Source organism: Ammodytes marinus (assembly GCF_949987685.1).
Source record: "Ammodytes marinus genome assembly, chromosome: 6".
Taxonomy (NCBI): Eukaryota; Metazoa; Chordata; class Actinopteri; order Uranoscopiformes; family Ammodytidae; genus Ammodytes; species Ammodytes marinus.
Window position 1 is genome coordinate 30179564 of NC_137235.1, and position 21005 is coordinate 30200568.

The window sequence follows — 21005 nt, forward strand, 5'->3', positions numbered from 1 at the left end:
GGCCTGTGCTCACAGCCCAACACAACCCGATTAGCATTTGCCAGAGAACACCAGGATTGGCAGACGTGCCGTTGCCGCCCTGTGTTCTTCACGGATGAAAGCAGGTTTACACTGAGTCTGGAGACGCCATGGAGAACATTCTGCTGCCTGCAACATCCTCCAGCATGACCAGGTTGGCGGTGGGTCAGTGATGGTCTGGGGAGGCATATCCTTGGAGGGCCGCACAGACCTCCATGTGCTAGCCAGAGGTACCCTGACTGCCATTAGGTACCATGAGGAGATCCTCAGTTCCATTGTCAGACCATATGCTGGTGCAGTGGGCCCTGGGTTCCTTTCGATTCATGAAAATGCTCGGCCTCATGAGGCTGGAGTGTGAAAAGCAGTTCCTGCATGATGAAGGCATTGATGCTATGGACTGGTATCAATGCCGACTGTCTGCTCATTCCCCAAACCTGAATCCACCTCTGGGACATCAACGCCACGTTGCACCACAGACTGTCCAGGAGTTGAGTGATGCCCTGATCCAGATCTTGGAGGAGATCCCTCAGGAGAACATCCGTCGTCTCATCAAGACCATGCCCAGACATTGTAGGGAGTGCATACAGGCACGTTGAGGCTTCACACACTACTTAGCCCCATTTTAAATTGTTTGAGGAATTTCCACAGAAGGTGGATCAGCCTTTGATCTGATTTTTCCACTTTTATTTTGAGTATGATTCTGAATCCAGACCTCCATGGGTTAATGATTTTGATTTCCATTGATCATTCTTATGTTATTTTGTTCTCAACGCATTTCACTATGTACTGAATAAAGATTCAAGATCAACAGTAATATTTCATTAAGATGTACGTATTTAAGTGTTCCATTTTAAGTGTTCATTTTATTGTAATAAAAAGAAAATGTCACATCAAGAAACACTCAAAACCATGTACCTTTATGGGACACATTTTGTCATTTAAAGATGCCTGCCACGTGTTGTGAAACATTGTGTTCTATTCATTTTCTTAGGATTTTTTTCATCTTATCAGTGCAAGTTGTTGAACAAATACATCCTGAGAGGTGTAAAAACATGCTTTCTTGTGTTTGAATGAATGAAAGCTTTGAAGCTTAGTCCCAATTCTCGGTTGAAGTGTTTAAATTGCTGTAAGGCAAACATTCAGTATTATGTAGAGAACAGTATCGCAGACAGGTACAGTATATACTGTACCAGCCTTAAGTGTTGTAAAAAATCCCATTAGGAAACTTGTCTTGTGATGGAACAAAGGACTCAGTCAACCATTTACTTTGAAGTTATATAACACCAATGTTTTGAAATAAGATGGACAAGAGTTACAGGAAGGGAAACAATGATCCCAGTAAATAATGATAAGAAGTCAGTTATCATTCAAATAAAAATAGAACAAGGCAAATTGGGAAGGTGAAGAAAGTCACCAACTCTAATGAAGAAATAAAAAAAAGCTTTATTTTTGGTCAATAACGATGTCCAGAAAGCAATGGCAATGGCAGTCAATGGCAAGATGTTAATGTTTAAAATATTCTGTCAATGCTTTTGACAAAAGGTGTTCATAAATGTGTCAGTGACGAAAAGGTCTCCTATATGTTCCAACACTGACCTGAGACTGAGATGGATTGGGGTAACACAGAATATTTGTGTGCCATTTCTTTCTGACTTTTAACGCATTGTCTTATTTTGATTAATATGTTACTCCATTGATGGCATGTATCGGTGCTTTCAATGATTACTAAATATCATCTTCCATCATATATTGCTTCATATGTTCCTTTGAACACACAGACGGGCCTATAAATTCTAACTCTTTCACTCACTTTTCACCTTCAACCATCACACCAACTGTGTGAATACCCAAACAGTCTTTCCGAGGTAAGTACAAATCAGGACAGGAAAAGAAGTGTATGCATGGCAGCATCATTTTATTGAAGTTGATTTAATCTCTTTTGTCTTTTTCAGCAGGTTGGCGTTGTGGATGTGGTCTATTATGGGGGTGCCTTTGGGTTTGTTATTGCTCCTAATTCTGCAGATTTTTGCAGGAAACACTTCAGGTAACACATCTGAGATCTTATCATTTTGGGATAGACATTATTATTCACTGGCTAATTGTCCCTTCCCTTCTGGAAAAAACACACACCTGAATTCAAGATAGAAATGTGTATATTATTTGATTTAGTGTTTATATCTAAGTGATTAAGTGTATATTTGGTTGATATTTTTCTCTGTATCACATATTGTGTTTGTTTAAAAAGTTACTTGCAGGAGCGAACATTTTATTAAAGCACTCAGCATGCCTTTGTAATAATAATCCACCATGAGGCAGGTCCAGTATTAAGAAAACACATAAAACCTTACATTCAATGGTGATTTTAACAAAGTCCTTACAAATACATTGATATAGCTGCCATAAATAGTGGTAATATATAGCCTCCATCCTAAATTTGATGAAATTCTACAGCCATCCCCCTGGAGCCTTCATCCAGCCCCAGCAACTCTTCCAAATCTGTCCAGTTCAGCTGTGGACGAAGAACATGTTCTTTAGGCGAAGACTGTATCCGACAGAATGGGGTTCAGGGCTGTGCAGACCCCTGTGAGCACTACACTGTACTAGATGATGACTGGCGTTCAACTAATAACACATCGAGCCAAGGCAAAAACTGTGACCGAGATGTAAACTGGCAAGGCTGGTATCGGCTGTTTCTGGGGCAAGCTAGCGCTCAAATTCCAGACCGCTGTGTAGCTGAAAAAAGGTGTGGAACTCGATATCCCATGTGGATGAACGGAGAGCATCCCACACAGGCAGAGCTGATTGTACGTCGCACCGCCTGTAGTAACCGGTATGGCAGCTGCTGCAGATACAGCTCACGCAAAAACATCCATGTCAAACTCTGTTACGGAAGCTACTACATCTACAAACTTGTGAAGCCATCAGACTGCGATCTTGCATACTGCGCAGGTACTGTTCTGTTTTAAACATAGGCCTATTTAAACTGTAACAAACAATTCACGTTTTCACTTATCTATTAATGTAGATCCTTTAGACACGGGAGAGCACTATTGTCCTCTTGCTCTTTAATTCACTGAATATTTTATGAACAAAAATTCTCACTGTTTTTCATTGTATACAGAGGTGAGCACAATAGGCCCGGTCATTTCTTCGACAACACCAACTGCAACTCCAGTCACTGCCACAACAACAAGAATAGACAACAGCACAGGAGTTGAGGGTCAAGTCCGTCTGGCCAATGGAGGAAACAGCCCCTGCTCTGGCAGAGTGGAGATCTTCCTCCGTGGACAGTGGGGGACAGTGTGTGACGATGGCTGGAACCGGAGGAGTGCCGACGTGTTGTGTAGACAGATGGGCTGTGGCTCTGCCCGTTCAGCACTATCAAGTGCCTATTATGGACAGGGCAGTGGACCCATCTGGTTAGGCGAACTCAACTGTTCAGGAAATGAACAATCGATAACAGACTGCAGACATCAAGGGCTTGGGGTCCACAACTGCGACCATAGTGAAGATGCCAGTGTCATGTGTGAAGGTAAATGTTTAAACTTATTTGAAATACACTCAAATTCATATTACTTAGTTATTTGAAAACCACCAAATAATTAATATTGCTTTAAAAGGCACTCAAGCAACAGCAAAATGTATGCTTCTGCTACTAACATCAATTGATATATACTGTATGCCTAAGGATAAGATATAATTTGGGGCGACTGTGTCTCAGTTGTTAGAGCGGGTCGGCCGATGATCAAAGGGTTGGAGGTTCGATCCCCGCCCTGCCACCTGTGTCATAGTTGTTGTGTCCTTGGGCAAGACACTTCACCCACCTTGCCTCGTGTGAATGTCGATAGTTAGCCTGCTATCGGTGTATGAATGTGTGTGTGAATGGTAACGTGGGAAAGGAAAACAGGTCTCCCCTGCAAAAGAGTCTTCTGTCTCAATGGGATATACCTGTATAAATAAAGGTTAAGAAAGTAAGAAAGAATAATTATATCTATAATAAATATATTTGACATTTTATCAGCGGCTTCATATGGTAAAAAAAAAGTACAGTACTCTGGACCACAAATCTCATCTTCTAAACTAAAACACTTAGGTCAACTAAACTTTCCTTGATATTTCTTAATTGATAATTGATGTGTTGTTAGTTGTCGGATTTGTGATATACTGTAATATGTACTTAGAAACATGCAGAAAAGGCCTGTACATAGTTCTTTTATCAATAAAAGGAAAAAAGGCTGTATCGAAAATCTGTTCTGTAAAAACTTTGAACACTCATATGTTGTAAATGGAATAAATAATTTAACTCTGGCTACATCCAACATATAAATACTCTGAAAAATATTCACATTTTCATATAATTAGTTAGATATTGCCATATTTGCATAGTTATTCAAACATTTCTGAAAGTTTCTTTACAAAAATGTTTTGTTTCAATGTAGGTTATCAACTGGCATCATGATGGCATCTACAGTATACATTACATATTTTAGCCTATTCAACTGCAGTGTCTCACTAAAGTGAAAAGAGTAATATTTGACTCTGAAATGTCATATTGTAGAAGCAGAGTGGTGTCGTTTAGGAAAAGTTATTTAAATGTGTATATAAGTACAGTAATTGAGTTGATGTACTTAGTCTCATTCTACCACTGATGATAGTCTAAGCTGTAGTTGTCTTGAGACTTCACATTGACTTTTCTTTCAGTCCAACCAGAAATCACAGTTTCACCAACTACTGCTGAGCCACAAACTGTCATCACTGAAACTACAACAGAAGACAACCACGAAACCACTGCTGAGGAGCAAACTACTGTCCAGGAAACAACAGTTCAGACAACAACTGCCGTCACTCTCGCAACAACATCATCTATTCTTTCAGTCCAGCCTGAAATCAACAGCACAGCTTCACCAACTACTGCTGAGCCACAAACTGACGTCACTGAAACAACAGACCACAGCACAGTTTCACCGACCACTGCTGAGGAGCCAACTGACGTCACTGCAGAAATAACAGCTCAGACATCAAATGTATTCACTCCCACAACAACTGCCGTCACTGCCACAACAACAACAACAACAACAACAACAACAGACAACAGCACAGGAGTTGAGGGTCAGGTCCGTCTGGCCAATGGGGGAAACAGCTCCTGCTCTGGCAGAGTGGAGATCTTCCACCGTGGACAGTGGGGGACAGTGTGTGACGATCACTGGGGCCTGGTTGATGCTCAAGTGGTGTGTAGACAGCTTGGCTGTGGCAGGGTCCTGTCAGCACCATCAAGTGCACATTTTGGACAGGGTAGTGGGCCCATCTGGTTGGATGATGTCACTTGCACTGGCAACGAATCAAAGCTCACCGAGTGCAGGCACCAAGGGTTTGGATCTCACAACTGTGTTCACCAAGAGGCTGCTGGTGTCGTCTGTGAAGGTAAATACACATTTGTCCAGATAAAGGCAATGAAGGCTCACTCTGTAACAAGCTGAACATGGTGTCTCAACAACTATAGGTTAACTTTGAGCTGAGAGGATCTTTGAGTCCACCTGCTGGAGAGATAGGAAATATGTGCTTTGCACTTTACTCTTTATTATCTGCAGGTTGTTTCAAAGATACCATCGTCTTTATGCAGTCCATCTTTCATCGTGTATCAACAATATTGTGCTGCTTGTATTTCTGTTTTGATATCAAACAGTTTAATACTGAGATGAAGGTTCATAGAGGGTCTTATCACGGCCTCAGTCAATATTATTTCCCATGTCAGGGGTGGTAGCATGTCCTAGAGGTAAGAGGGCCGACCAGTAACCGTGTGTTAATTGACCTTAAATTACTTAACTTAACTAATGTCATCTCCTTTTCTCTCACATTCATTCTGTGACCCTATCTATTCTGTCTGTAGTCCAGCGCCCTCCAATCCAGCCGTCCCGGCTTGTTTGTGGAGCTGATAAACTCCAAGTTGGGCTGGATCAGGCAAGCCTGACATCCTATGGTCTGAACCCATTCTCTGGTAACCTGGCAGCCCACAACTGCTCCTGGGCCATAGTGCGAGATAATGTGGTGTGGTACGAAGTGGAGGCTGTGGAGGGTGTCTGCGGAAACACACTGAGGGTAAAGTATTAGTGCTTTAACTATTTCACTGTAAACTTTATTGTCAGCGCATCTAAATTAATTTTCGTGGTGCTCTTCTCTGCTGTACAACCCTGGATTCTTTTATATAGGGAATTATTATATGCTAACTGTGTAGCATGGGCATAGCTAGAAATTCTGGAGCCCTTTAAACAATGTAACAATGTGCTCCCTTCTTTGGCTCTCTTCTTATCTCAAAGGCCTTGTCCCCCAGGTAATCTCAGGAAACAGTCGATTTAGGCAGGACCAGCAGTATTCATTGCCTTACAGTGCCACCAGATCCTCAACCTGAAGGATAGTTTCTCTAACCACTTGATTCATCCTCTGTCTTTCAGACCAACAGCACACATGCCATCTACTCCAACACGTTATTCATTTACCCAATGACCAATGAGTCCTTCTCCCTTCCTGAGAGTGTTCCCTTCTCCTGTGCTTATCCCCTGGACACAGACGCCAGCCTGAATGTGGCTATCCAACCATTTCTGGAGTAAGTAGACTTTAATACAATGTTACAAGTTGTAACATTGTAATTTTGGATGACTTGTAAGGCTATAATATAAGAGAAACACACATTTGTATTTTTGTAAGCTTTGACAATGTAATACATCTCCAACTTAGAAAACCAGGCCTTATAGCAGTTATGCTGATGCCTCTTTGATGCCAGTGACGAACAACAAGCCTTTTCACATTATTCACAATGGTGTTTGTGATAACACATTTTTAGTGAAGAACCCTTGGTCAAAAGCATCTAGTGGTTCAGGGCATATGGTGGCCCTGAGAGCTCACAGCACTGCAACTTAAGAAAACACATGCAAGAAGACAAACCACAAGCAAATTAAGAAAACATCTTCATCAATTTGACAACACATGCTCAGCATTTAGAAAACGTGCAGCAAAGACCACAACAAAACACATTACAAAAAAGAGCTGCAAAGTTCACAACAAAACACATTACAAAAAAGCGCTTCAAATAGGCCGAAACACAACGGAAGTGCTACCATAAGTGTTTCCAGAGGACACTTAAAAGTGATGCACACGTCCAGACAGGCTTGTTGTAGACAAGCACCAGATTTCAGATTTTGACCATAGATAGTAGATTTTGACTCGTTGAACTCTTTCCGTCAGTGGTGTTGGATGAAGCAGTTTTCTTAATTTGCTTGTGTTTTGTCTTCTTGCATGTGTTTTCTTAAGTTGCAGTGCTGTGAGCTCTCAGGGCCACCGCAGATGGTTAGCTCACCTTCTTCTTTCCTCTGTTCCGTTCCACCAAACGATCTCCTCCTCGTAAAAAACCCGGCCTGTATATTACAACAGGCAATATTAAAAAAAAAATCCTTTAGTTCACATGCATTATACCGAAATTAAGAACTGCGTAAAAACATACATTTCAATAGAGGTTAGCCTACTCTGGAAACCACGGCGGACCGCACCTAAAATGGCGGTGCCATTCACTTCAATTTAACTTGACCATGCTTCGCCTCATGTTGCTTACTGTAAACTAAAACACACAGTAGCCTCTACAAATGAGAAGACTTACATTCCCATTATTTAGCTAACAAGTACAGAAAACTAGTGATGGGTCGTAACGTGCCGAGGCTTCGGAGCGTGTCGAGTAAGCCCGGAAGTTTTTGGTGAAGCGCTTATCGACGCTTGTATTGTTTAGGGGGAATCACGTGACTGATGATGTTCGAAGCCTTGTTTGTTCAAGAAGTGCTTCGGGTATTGTGGATCCACTCGCACTTTGCGGGTTAGTGTTGGCGATTTATTGGTTTGGGAGTGATGTAGACGTGGATGCTGTATCAACTTGCTGTGACTTTCTTGTGCACCCTGCCTCCGCTGTACCATGTGAAAGAGTCAGAGTTTTCTCCAAAGCAGGAGAAGTTGTTTCCAAAAGGGGAAATTGTCTGAACCCCAGCACAGTGGAACACATTTTGTTTCTCAATAAAAATGAATCAAATCCTTAAGTTGCACAAGCACATTCACTGCCCCTTACCTTGTTATAACACTGTGACAGTTTGAAAATAATGATTCCTGTCATTATGAGTCATTCAAAGTTTGACAAAAAATATTTATTGATCGATTTATTAGATTGATATGTATTATTATGTTTCATACCCATAATAATACACCAAACAAAATATGAGTTGTATTTATATGAATTAATACATGAACAATACATGAAATGCATTTATTAAGATGTATTGATTTATTTACTTGTCCGTCATTCCCATGGCTGCACTGTTGCAGGACAGTATTGAGTGTATTACAAATTGATAGAATGATCTGGCTATTTAACACTGTTTGACCAGCAGGGGGGGTTGTATTGTGTTCAAATCGGTTCAAATGAAGCCTCGAGAAATGAACCTTTTTGTGAACCATTTTGCTTTAAGGCTTCAAGGCTTCAAAAAGCTTCATCTGGCCATCACTACAGAAAACATGAACACACTGGTTTATAATTGTACTGACTGAGTCCTCAAAACGAATAACAACACAAGAGTGCTGTGGCATGGAAAAAAGTAAACAGAATCCTCCAAAAGAAAGATAAAAAAGTAGGCTAATCCAAAAATACTCAAAAAGAAAGTGAAAGGTGAGGCTTAATTCTCTTAAAACCTTGCTTTGTTTTTCGTTATCCTCTTTTAACTTTTGTTTTCTCCTCTTTTTACTCCGTTTTCTGTAACTAGATGAAGAAGACACTTGGAATAAAGACTTGGTTGCCATAACATATATTTTCTTGACAGGCACGGTGGTATTTCAGAATTGGGTTCCAAAGCCAGAGCGGCCATGTCCCTGTTCCACAACTCCAACTACACAGAGACTTATCCAGCAGGCCAGGTCACCCTGCCAGTGGGCTCACCGTTGTACGTGGGCGTCTCTGTGGCGGGTGAAGATCCAAGCTTTGCAGTAGTTCTGGAGGACTGCTACGCCACTCACTCATCAAACCCTGATGATCCTATGCGATACCCTTTCATCCAGAACAAGTAAGCGCCCCTCTTCAGCAGAAGGCTTGTGGAGGAAGTGGGACAATGTGAAACGTATAGTAACGTCCTAATGACCCATTCCATCATCTCTGCCAGGTGTTCCACTGACCGCCGACAGGTGTCAGTGACTGAGAGCGGCTCGTCCCTCCGGGCTCGTTTCTCTGCCCTGTTCTTCCTGCTCCAGGAAGAATACCAAGAAGTTTTCCTCCACTGCAGCCTCAGCCTGTGTGACCAGAGGAGGGCCTCCTGTGTCCCAGTAAGTCATACAGATCAATTCATCAACAGCATTGTCAATCCATAATCAACGCCACTTACACACTGGGTTTTGATGCTATCTCAATCTCTTATTTTTTCCACCCTCTCCCACTGCGTAGTCTTGCTCAAGCAGGATGCATCGCTCGGTTTCCAGCTCTGATCCTGTTATGCCCCTCAGCATTGGACCCATTGTTTGTGAGTATGAACTACAATTTGGTCACAGGGCAGATGTCTCAACATCATCAACTATATGCAATTAATAACCATGTTTTTGTCTCTTTCTCTTTTAATTTCAGGGGACAAGTCACCAGAGTGAGCTGTTTACATACAACAGTCAGACACATTTCATATAGGGATAGTATTTTGTTTTAAGTATCTATTCTTGAAATAAATAAAAAATGTGTTTCATGTATAATCAAATCTCACAAAAATGTTAGCCATCTCTGTTGCCTTTGTAATGGCAGTTATAATCAAACTTTGGAGGTTTTAATAAAAAGGATAATACTAGCAAAATCTTCTTCCCTGGGTCTAATTCTCTTATAGCCCTGATGTGTAGGCCTATGTGTTATAAATTCATATAGGGGAGAATGGGGTAATCTGAGACACTTTTTACATTTGCTCTCCTCTAAGCGAGCTAAAATTATTTATCACTCGAATTTACACATTTCCCATTAATTCAGGATGTTTCCTAGATATGGGCATTAGCAGATTTTTTTCAAGACAAAGGGCAGTGAAAATATGATTGTTTTAAAAAGAAAGTTGTCATGTGTCTCACTTAAGCCCAGCTGTGGGGTAAACTGAGACAGACCAGAAAAATCAAGGGGGTAAACTGAACCACTTACTTTTTACACTCTGAAAGTACCATAACAACACAAATTGTAACAGTTAGAATCCTGACAGCTAGCTTGAAAACCAAATATTACAAAACTAATATCTGACATGTAACAGAATCATGGGGCTTGGTCAATTAAGCAAAAAAAAATCTAAACACTTGAAAGTAACTCTGATCAAATACAACATATAATTCATATTCAATAATTAACATTCAAATGACAGATATAACTAGTTAGATTAAAACACAGTCTGGGGGTCAGAACACAGGACCCTTAGAGCCAGCTAGTGTCTGGGGGTCAGAGCAAAGGACAATCAGAACCAGAACAGTCTGGGACTCAGAACAGGACTAGACCCAGCAGTCATTTTCATTCATCATTCATTGAAAAAAGACATATTTCTCATAGAGTCTATTGATAATTAAGGTAATTCTCCTGTCCCCCACATACATATGTGCCAAACTATGCCCTTGCTGACACCCCTTCAACCATCAACCCCCACCTCCAGCCCACATTGTCTTTTCAAACTAGTCTCCTTGCTACCTCAAATATAATGGATTCATTGAAAGAGGGCACATACACTGTCTCACTTTACCCCACAGCATTTGTCTCACCTAACCCCACTGCCACAATTTGAGAAAAAACTACCTCTCTCAGCAATTCAGGCTAATCTTCAGTTATCATCATCACATAGTTTCATATGTTGGTAGTTCATCAACATGTGTGATAGAAGTTTTTCTACCTGAATCAATTTGATTAGGCACAACAATTGATTAAGTTGACAGCAAGAAAATGTACTTTTACATACAAAAAATACATTCTTGTGAAAAAAAACATGCTTACAACATCACCATGAGGTCATCTCTTTCATGGCCACGGGGAAATGAGAGGGGCTTGAAAACATATATCTCACATGACCAAACATGTGTTCCATGTCCTAGGTAGTAGGTACAGGGGGTGTCTCACATTACCCGATGTCTCACATTCCCCCGTCCTCCCCTACATATGATTTTAAATGTAATTTTAATAATATTTCTATTTTATTTGTTAATGCATTTTATTTCTCATTTGGCCTTTTTTCATTTCCTAAACTATTTTTTTACACACTGGAACACAGACTTGAAATCATACCTGGCTGCACCAGAATCATATTCAAACATGGTGATAATCTGACATTTTTTACCACGTTAAAAACAGTATAGCCTATACTTTAAAATCTGGGAACCCTTTTTCTCTTACATTATCTCAGTATATTTATGTGCAGTTGTTGTGTATTAATTAAAAATAAGTGTTCCTGAGGGTTATGCTACTGCTGTGTGCATGAAAGCAGCTATAACCTCATAGTAGCCAGTCTAGCCATTTTTAGAAATACAGTGTATTACTGTTGGTATTGATATTGTTCATCCTACATTTACCAACCATGAAAAACAGTAGTACCAAAATAGTGTTCAATAACCTAAAGCGGTTATTATGCCCCCTGCTGTGGCTGAAGGTCACTGCTCTCTGCGCTCTATGAAACTGTGGGCGGTGTATGCAGGTGGGGTGGTTCTCAGTGCACTTTTTGATTGACAGGGCTCACAGTTCAATAGAATGGGCTTGCTACGTCGCGGAGGGGGCGGAGCACGGAGTGACCGACGTTTCGCAGTCGGGTTTAGTGTTCGGAGCAGTTGGGGTTAATTTCCGCCCAGTGGTGGCCGTTCACATTTGGTATCCCTCAACTTTTCTCTGCGGAGAGCCGTCGCCATGTCCAACAACAATGCCAGCAACAACTTAATTATCGCTCAAAGAGCCGTCAAGCAGCTCCGGTTAGAGGCCAGTATCCGGAGGATCAAGGTACGGACACACAAACACGGAAGACCGAGCCAGCCTACTGCTGAATGGCGGAGGCGAACTGTTGATATTACACAGGCTGGACTATTACATCACAGGCTCAACAAAGTGGTCTCCACACCAGATAGTCCACACGAACTAACTAGCTTAAAGTTAGTTCTTTTTGACACAGCTGCAAACTTAGGCAACAAGTGTCTTCCGCATTTTTAAATGCTGTCAGTTGTGAGCCTATCAAAAGTATCGACAGAAGTGACACGTTTGTAAAAGTTGACCCTTCTGTTAAGGGCCAACGAAAGGAAACAGGTGAACCGTGTGTGTCTCTCAAAATGTTACACAGTAGTAGACAAAACAACCGTGTGTGTATTTGGGCCGTTGCTTGCAAATGCTATGCAAAAGGAAACTGGTGCCAGTTAGTCAGTGTAGCCATAGACTATGTGCAGCCATGCAGCTAATAACATACAGTAGGCCTATTTGTGGTGGGCTGTTTGTGATTCCTCTCTCACACACTCCGTCGATTCGGCCTATGTCTGGCTCTGCAGGTGTCCCAGGCTGCTGATGAGCTGAGAAACTTCTGTCTGCAAAATGCCTCTAAGGACCCTCTCCTGGTCGGGGTCCCCTCCAGCGATAATCCCTTCAGACCCCCCAAGTCCTGCTCCCTGTTCTGACTGAGGTAGGCCTGCTTCTTCCTCCACCATGAGTCCAAAGGTCACATATTTCAAATTCACATGACTGTATTCAACTCGAGATTGATTTTCAAGCTGTCAATCACCTGCCCACAAGTTTGGGGCTGTATACCTTACCATTTTTTTCATAATTAATTAATCTGACAACTACTTCCTTTATCACACAAATATCTGTTAATGGGTTATAACATGTATAAAAATCAGGTTGATTGCTTTGTCCAATCAACAGGTCATTACTGAAATATATTAAACTTGAGAAAAATATTATATAGAATAGAGAAAAGCAGCAAATCCTGAGATGTTTGCTTGAAAACCCCAGTCTCGTAGCGTGTGTTATCTCTACTGATTTCATAAAATCATAGGTTAATGACTTGTTTATATGGGCTGGAATTACTAGCCTTTCTTGTTTTACTGCTTAGTAACGACAAGCATTTCTGTCACTAAGTATTAGATAATCTTATAAAAAAAATAAGATTAACATATTTTCAGATTTAAATGATTACCATACCAGACCGACTAGAGTGTGGGTTAATCTGTGTTACCAAAACCACAAACAGCTCTTGCAGTATAATACATAGAGCTGTGGATGCAAGAAACAAACTTAAAAGTTTCCCTTATAGATAGATAGATAGATAGATAGATAGATAGATAGATAGATAGATACTGTATTCATCACAAAGGGAAATTGTATAGTTTTAGTGCCAAAAATACTAATAGTAGAAAATATAAAGTTATCAAAAATAAAAAAATGTGCATGGTTAATTTCTTCTGATTGAAGGAGTGTCTTTTCTTCTTCTTTTTTTTTAACGGCATATACCAGGACCCTGAAAACTGAAGCAGCTAAATGGTATCCGGCCATTTATATTATTATTATTACAGCTTTTTGTGTATTTGATGTATTTGCATTGTACATTGTGTTTGTTTTGTCGTTTTTGCTTTACATTTTTGTTTGACTCAACGTCACTGGAAAGGAGGTTCACCGCTCAATGATCAAGTATAAATAAAGGTTAAATGAAGAGCCTGTGCTTTTCCTACTGTGACTTGTCAAAAAGTCCTTGAGTGATTCTCAATCCTCCATTTTTTCTTTTCTGTTTACAGCTGAAGGAAAAGGTGGAGGCTTTCTAAATGTTCTTCTTTGATGGCTTTCTTCACTTCTACTTGATGTTGCTGTGGAGCACACCTGCTGCTCCTCTTGGGATGATGCAACGCGAGACTCATGGGTCAGGGAGGGGGAGGGGGAGGGGGTCTTTAACACTTGTTTGCCAAAACTAATGGTATCATAACTCCCATCTGTTACATTAGAGCAGGGCCAAACTCTACATGTTAAACATGATTGACACTAACTTGACTAATAATTAATGTTCCGGGTTTACCTAGTACTTAACATGTCCGGTCTCAATGTACTGGCCTAATGGCAGTCAGTGAAATGTGATTGGATACTGAAGGTCTATCTTCCTCCTTGTATTTTCTTTGGCAAGTGACATTAATTCAAACCAGGTGCTGTTAAAAGAAAATAAATATATATGTATACAAACACGCGCACGCATACACACACACACACATATGTACACTGATTTGTGGCCAACATGCTGATATATTTTTGGCTTAAATGATTTGTTGTCTTAAACTATTCATGTATTAGTGGCAGTGGTAAAGGCGTTACTACTATTCCGAGGTACAACAACATGGTACAGATTAGAAGCCTATCAGTGATTGTGAATCCGGTAATTTTTCTGTATATATTTAACAGCCTGTTAAGGTTTCTTTTATGAGGCTAAATGTTCCTATCTTTTAATTTAAATGTCAAGGCCTTACTCTTTTTGGATAGTGAAATCTCGTAGCATATGTAATATATGACCCTTTAACTACACAAATGGCCAAACAGCAAATGTTCAAGCATCTGTTGAAATCTTCCAAATATTGTTTGTATTTAATGAACCGTGCTGTTATTATCCACACTGGAATCATTTTCCAATCAACCAAAACTTTTACTACTGTTAGCCTGAATCTTTCTTAACTTTGCTACTGTGGGGTAACCTTCTAGGAAATAAATGACTTTTTCAGACACTGAATCATTCCTCTGTGATGTTTTTTCATGTCAATATTTTTAAAGAAACTACATTTTATACATCTCTTTTGAACACATTTTGATAATAGATGGGACTTCATGACGCATTACTCTTTATTTTATTCAGAGACGATATTGTATAGGGAATAGGGATCACTAACTCTTTCTTTGTCCACACTCATAAATATGAGACGGGAAGCAACACTTGACTCCATGTAAATTAATTTCAACCACATTGTGTCAATTTCTAAAGAATTACTTTTAACAGGTGACAACACGTTCTGACATGGTCTGAAAATTCTCCCCACAGAAGATTAGAAAACTCGGCGTGTAAATCTGGGTGTGTTTTAGGGATTATCAAGTGTTATTTATTTTGATATGGCCCACAACACCTACATAAAGCTTGCTTTTATGAAAATAATCAATCAAATCCCTGCTTGAGTTAAACATTTGTTAGGAACCAGATTGACTGAAAATGTTTGAATCCTGACGCCACCATCTCCAAGCCCATTGTTGGTGGTAATTAGCCGAAGTGCTGTCACCTGGAAATAAAAGGCAGCATCTGTCTGAGGAGGTGCTACTGCTAAGGTAAGGCACTAGAAACATCAACAGTTAGTTTAGGAATGTTTGTCATTTTAAGTATTCGAACAAAATATTTTCCCAATTAAATCGGTGATTCTGGAGGACGCTTGTTGCAACAACAAAAAGTATTGATACACAGCCTAGGCTCTATAAACGGTTAAGTTGCTGGCTACAGTGAACCTCTTTGTTTACACACTGGTAAACAGGGCCTTTGCTGTGTATTAACACCAGTTTTTAAGATAGTGAGGAGATATTCACTGATTTTGACAACAGACTTTCTTCAGAATTGCTGACTTCCCCTTTAAGTGTGTGTAGGCTAATGTAGTATTCTCATCTTGCTATTGTACAAAAACGGCCTAATGCAAGTTCTATGTTCCTTTGTCGCTAATATTTCAAAACATCTCCCAGATGGCTTCCAGGTTTGGCCAGAGGAGAGCTGAAAGACACCAGGAGTACTCTGGTAATACTGTCTGTCACCCTTTTGAGAACATGGATGCTGGGGGGGGGAATATTATTGACTTTGTCTTTTAATTTACTCCTTTTTCTCTCTGCTTCTCTTCTCTATCTGTAGAGGCCTCTCTGCCCGGGGATCCCAGCCTCAACCCTCTGAATGAGCTCTCTCAGCACCTCTCCTGGTGGGCTGACAGGAGGGAGCACAGAGAGCAAGCACACTCACTCAAGGTGGGTAAAAAAAAAAGGAGGTGAAATAAAATAGATTGTCATTCTGGATGGGGAGACAAACAACTAAACGTCTCTCTTGTAGGAGCAACTAAAAGCCATGGAAGAGCACGCGGCCAGGCTTCAGGAGATGCTGAAATGTGAACAGGCCAAGGTACGTATTGTGAGATTGTTTTATGTTTTATCAGGCTTATCTGAACACCTGTTTTACACTATTCCCCTCATGTGACCATCATCTCCTCCTCCTCTCCAGTGCACTTGCCTTCAGTTGCGCTGTAACCAGCAGGAGGCCGAGCTGAGGCTTCGAGAGCAACACAGCAACAGATTGAAGGAGCGACTGTCACAGCTGCCTGACAGACACAAAGGGCCATGTGAGACTCGCATAAAGTATTTTTGACAAAATATGTTCTAAAACAACTACAGCTTCCATCTTGCTTTATTCTTTCCAGCCATAGAGGTGTTGAACTGTCTGCCCGGAGGTCAAGGCAAAGGAGAACAGCCCGTCAAAGTGTTCAGGTCTACCGCAAAGTGAGTTGGTGACCACATCCCTTTTTTCTTGATTTCTTTCTTTCAAATGTGTTCTCCACCCCTGATTTAAACCTCCACCTACTAGAAGGGAAGACACAGCCCTACGTGTGATGCTGGAGCGCAGAGAAGCAGAGCTCAGAGAGGCCATGAAGCTGCGCCACAGCCTCACCACTTTACTGCACGCGCTCAGAGGAGACATGGAGCGTGTGAGTAAAAAAAGAAGAGAGCTGTTCTAATCAATAGCTAGCATTGATCATTGTTTTGTTCAACAATAAACAATGGGGGAAAAAAATCAATCCTCTTAGGAAGCTGTTCCAGAAATGATCTTCCTCAGCAGAGGTCATGCTCCAGAGTTGGGATAGGGAGTTTGTCCAAAACTAGGTCCATTAAGTAGCTGTTCTGGAACTTAGAACTTTCATTCCTTGAACTGCGACGCCACTTAAAGTGACAACTGGGGGAAACTTTATCTCCTGAGGAAAATCATGTAAAGCATTTAAACTCCAGAACAGCCACCAAAAAAAAACTTGTCTGTGTTTTTTAATTTCAAAGGCTAGGAATGACGACTCGGTCTTGTAGTTAAAATACTGTATTCAAGATTAATTAACAAATCACTCCCAACATATTCTAAGACCCTGTCAGACGTGGTGGATGCTCAGGACGAGGCCCAAACTGAAGATAAGATGGATCAGGCTGAGGCAGGGCTTGGATACCATGTAACGGGAGGTGTGGTTCAGAGTTGGAGACTGGTTCAGAGAAAGCTGGCTGACGGCCTACCGGAGGGTAAACACCTGGATTGAACCATGTTTAATGTGAAACTTAGTTTTACATTTTTTAAGAATAGACACTAGCAACCATTACACATTTCAGATTGGTGCCTTTAGCTCATTTGTCTTTTGTTAAAACAATGTTTCTTTAAGCCATACAATCCGTGTACTATCCTGACCGTTTAGGCTACACTGGTGTTAGTACCGACCATGACAAGCTCCTGGCACGACTGGAAGCTGAACTGAAAGAGAGTCAACAGCTTGTCAGATTACAGCAGCAGCTGCTGCAGGTATGATTGCCTATTGTGCACACACACACTTTCTCATGTTGCTAAATTCAGACTTAGAAATTCTCTCCTTGGTCTCTGTCTGCAGGACAGCCTTGCTTCACCTGTCCACGCAGATTTGTCTGATTCCTACTTCCTGGAAGAGTGGGAACGTCTTCAGGTGCACTGGGCAGAGCTGGATCATCAGAGGAGGACGTTTGAAAAGGAGAGGCAGTCTTTCACTGACGCTGCTGTCCGACTAAGCCACGAGGTGGGGAGAAAATGAGGAAGGGATAGTACTTAAAAAAAAGGGATATACTTCTTGGGTCATTTTGTCATAATGCAGTAGGTCGCTGCTGATACAGACATAGAATAAATGAAGAAAATAAGACTGGCGAGTGCAGAAGCAGCTGTTGTGAGGGGTAGGATTATGCATTTACAGTAGAGTGCAGCATGCTGCCTTTTAACCTGCAAATGGCTTCTAACGGTCCACAGCGCCGTGATTTTGAGCAGCAGAAGGCCTGTCTCCTGAAGCAGCAGTATCTGTGTGACTCGCCTCGGTTTAAAAAAGGGGCGTCAGGCAACAGCAGGAGTGAGAGCATTGTTCTCAGTAAGTATGCGATCAGATTAAAGGTCAAAGTGTTTGAATGCTGATGCTTTTAACAAGGTAAAAAATTATTCTACTAAAAAGTCCTAAAACGCATCCCTTGTATGCAACTCCAGATTTCTCAGGTTTGGGGCCTGCCAGCCTGTCTGGCTTTTGCCCCATTACTCCGTCTCCCACCAAGTCAGTAACAGCTGCTGTTTCCAGGCTACACCAGGGGAGAGTCAGAGTTCAGACACCCAGTACTCCTGAGCTCTACTCTGCCCTCAATCTGTCATACACCTGCAGGTCAGTCAAGTGATGCTTGCAATAGCAATAGCAGTGTACACAGAGGAGAAATTAACCAAGAAGAAATTCATTTGTAAGCCCCAAAAAATCACTGCAGTTCTGGTGCTTGGGATAAGTAGAATCTGGCTTTATGTGGTGCGGATGCAGATTAAACGTACTACTACTTTTGTTGGCATCAGTTTGTCTCCCCTTTTCTGTAAAATTCCCTTAACATTGATAACGGTAATCAACACAGAAAAGAAAAGTGGCTAACATTAATCCAGTGGTAAAAGGCATAATAACAGATTGGTGATCCGTTTAAAGATATATGTACAATTTGATGGTTTGACCCTAAAGGCTTTCTTGTATTTTTTATTTTTAATGGTTTCCATCACTGCTGTGCTCTTGCTCTACTGTCATTCCTCTCTCCTCCTTCAGAACCAGAGAGGTTGATCAGCAGTCGGAGACATGGGATGACCCAGCAGATGAGATGACGCCACAGGCTGCCCTCTCAAACTGGTCATTTTGATACAATTTCTGTGATTGCTGTTGATTTTTTTTTTTAAAGTTCTTCCTTACTTCCTATTTTTTTTTTTTTAAATAATCAATAAAGACTTAATTGTATGTTTACTCTGTTATCGCTTCCATTTCGACCCAGCCAGCACAGTTTGAAATCAACAATCAAAATGGATATTTTCTGTTGGAATCCAACCTGGCCAATAAAATAAATTTTCTTTTTCGTGACTGAAGTATTTTACACTACTGGCTTTTAATCCTGTATACATGTCAATCTACTGGACGCATTGTTCATATAAGATGTTATTTTGTCTTGGACAGTTGATGAAGGTACATGAGGGCAGAGATCTTTACTGTTACTTCAGTCTCTTTGTTTAACCATGAAAGGAAATCCATCACTCACTACAGTAATTACTGTTAAATAGGCCTAAGTTAAATGCATTTGACAAAATAAAGGTTCCAGACTATTATTTACACTGTTGGCATCTTACATACGTTTTAACACCTTGCTTATTATTTATTCATATAAAATATACATCTTGGAGTGCAAACAAAGGGCATGCAACTGTGCATCATCAGGCAGAATTGCACCAGTCATTGGAGGAAACTTTAAAGGTACCTGAGCTGCACGCGCGGTGCATGAGCTCCACACGTGATTGGCTGCTAGCACGCCGGGGAGTGTTCGTCTGATCACCACTTGTACTCAATTACCAATCAAATCTTTGTTACGCTAGCTCGGCGCAGGGTTTCGGCTGTCTTTTACATAGGCTAGTTGTTTCCAATTCAACAACTCCATATAATAAAAAGGAGCCCGGAGGACGATACGAAACAACTTTCCCGAGAAGGAGCTAGAATTAACGGCATGGTTTGGAGACTCTTTCATCACCTGCCTTGCTTCATGGAGTCGGAAAGCAAAAGTTTCCAGCCCTGGAAAGACTACATAGGACTGTCCGACACAATCAGAGAGATGCTTGTCCTGAACACCGCTATCAAGTCCCCGCTGCCAGTTTTCAAAGATCTTCACTCCGAAAATGCTGACCTGCTGTGCGACGCCCTGGCGTCTGTGTGTGTAAGCGATGTTTGCCAAAGTGGTGACCTCGGCGCAGCCTGCGCGCCAGATCATCCCGTTGAACCAAACGTATCTGGCTCTTCGGCTCATCAGCGTTCACCTGTTGGTTTGGTGTGCGCGTCAGACTCCTTTCACTCTAAATCACAAAACGCAGTGGTCCCAAGACCGCCGGGTCCCCGGGGGCCTAAAGAGCGCAAGAAGACCACTCGTTTCAGAACACCGGATCCGCCAGCGTCACCTGAGCGCATGTTCTGCAGCTTCTGCAGGCACAACGGGGAGTCGGAGTTGGTGTACGGATCCCACTGGCTGAAGAACCAGGCGGGAGATGTTATGTGTCCCTACCTATGGCAGTATGTGTGTCCTCTGTGCGGTGCCACGGGCGCGAAAGCTCACACCAAGCGGTTTTGTCCAAGGGTGGACAGCGCGTACAGCTCCGTGTACGCTAAGTCCAGAACCTGATCAAACAGGTGACAGGTAGCATTAAGACACAGAGGGCTGAATCCTCCATTACTGATTTTGTTCATTAGCACGCGTGTCTTTTTTTTGCTTTTGTGTGTTTTTGGTTTGGTGTTTATTTGCATGCTTGAGCACGTTTTGCTGTGCAGCCTTCTCTAATGCTGATTGGAGTCATCGCCCAGCTGGTCTTTTTGTCGGCCTCGCCTTCTCTATCAGCGGCCCTGTGCTGTGTGGATTGTGTAGGGTAGCCTACTTTCAACGACGACTGCCAGATAGTATGTTTGGGAGGAGTGAAAAAAAACATGTTTAAAAGAAAAATGTATGTTTGTTTTACATATTTTTAAAACGTGGCCGTCTGATGTCCAGTTTCATATTTCATCTGTTTATGCATTGAAGGATCATAACATGATCATACCTTTTTATAGGATGTACAGTTATCACATTGGAAATAACCTTAGCCTACTACAGCATGTGACTATGTCAGCATTTTAAATGTTTTAAT

The 21005-nt window shown here is 41.4% G+C and overlaps 3 protein-coding genes across 3 annotated transcripts; all 3 read left to right on the forward strand.

Annotated features, from left to right (window-relative positions):
* Window positions 1-272: 272 nt before the first annotated feature.
* Window positions 273-9678, forward strand: LOC307251525 (uncharacterized protein; the record flags this gene model as incomplete). The annotated part of the gene is made up of 10 exons (XM_080028893.1): window positions 273-588; window positions 2470-2967; window positions 3140-3550; window positions 4720-5439; window positions 5906-6114; window positions 6468-6619; window positions 8868-9107; window positions 9204-9363; window positions 9482-9557; window positions 9659-9678. The coding sequence occupies 10 exons, from the start codon at window positions 273-275 to the stop codon at window positions 9676-9678; spliced, it is 2802 nt and encodes a 933-aa protein (XP_079885019.1).
* Window positions 9679-15763: 6085 nt separating this feature from the next.
* On the forward strand, window positions 15764-18991 carry LOC307251526 (afadin- and alpha-actinin-binding protein; the record flags this gene model as incomplete). Its single annotated transcript, XM_080028894.1, has 12 exons — window positions 15764-15815; window positions 15927-16036; window positions 16119-16187; window positions 16287-16404; window positions 16483-16561; window positions 16647-16767; window positions 17191-17341; window positions 17512-17615; window positions 17701-17862; window positions 18087-18201; window positions 18315-18483; window positions 18901-18991. 12 exons carry the CDS (start codon window positions 15764-15766, stop codon window positions 18989-18991), a joined length of 1341 nt encoding a protein of 446 aa, XP_079885020.1.
* An 849-nt stretch (window positions 18992-19840) lies between these two features.
* nanos3 (nanos homolog 3) lies at window positions 19841-20506 on the forward strand (the record flags this gene model as incomplete). The annotated part of the gene is made up of 1 exon (XM_080028895.1): window positions 19841-20506. The coding sequence occupies one exon, from the start codon at window positions 19841-19843 to the stop codon at window positions 20504-20506; it is 666 nt and encodes a 221-aa protein (XP_079885021.1).
* Window positions 20507-21005: the final 499 nt, after the last annotated feature.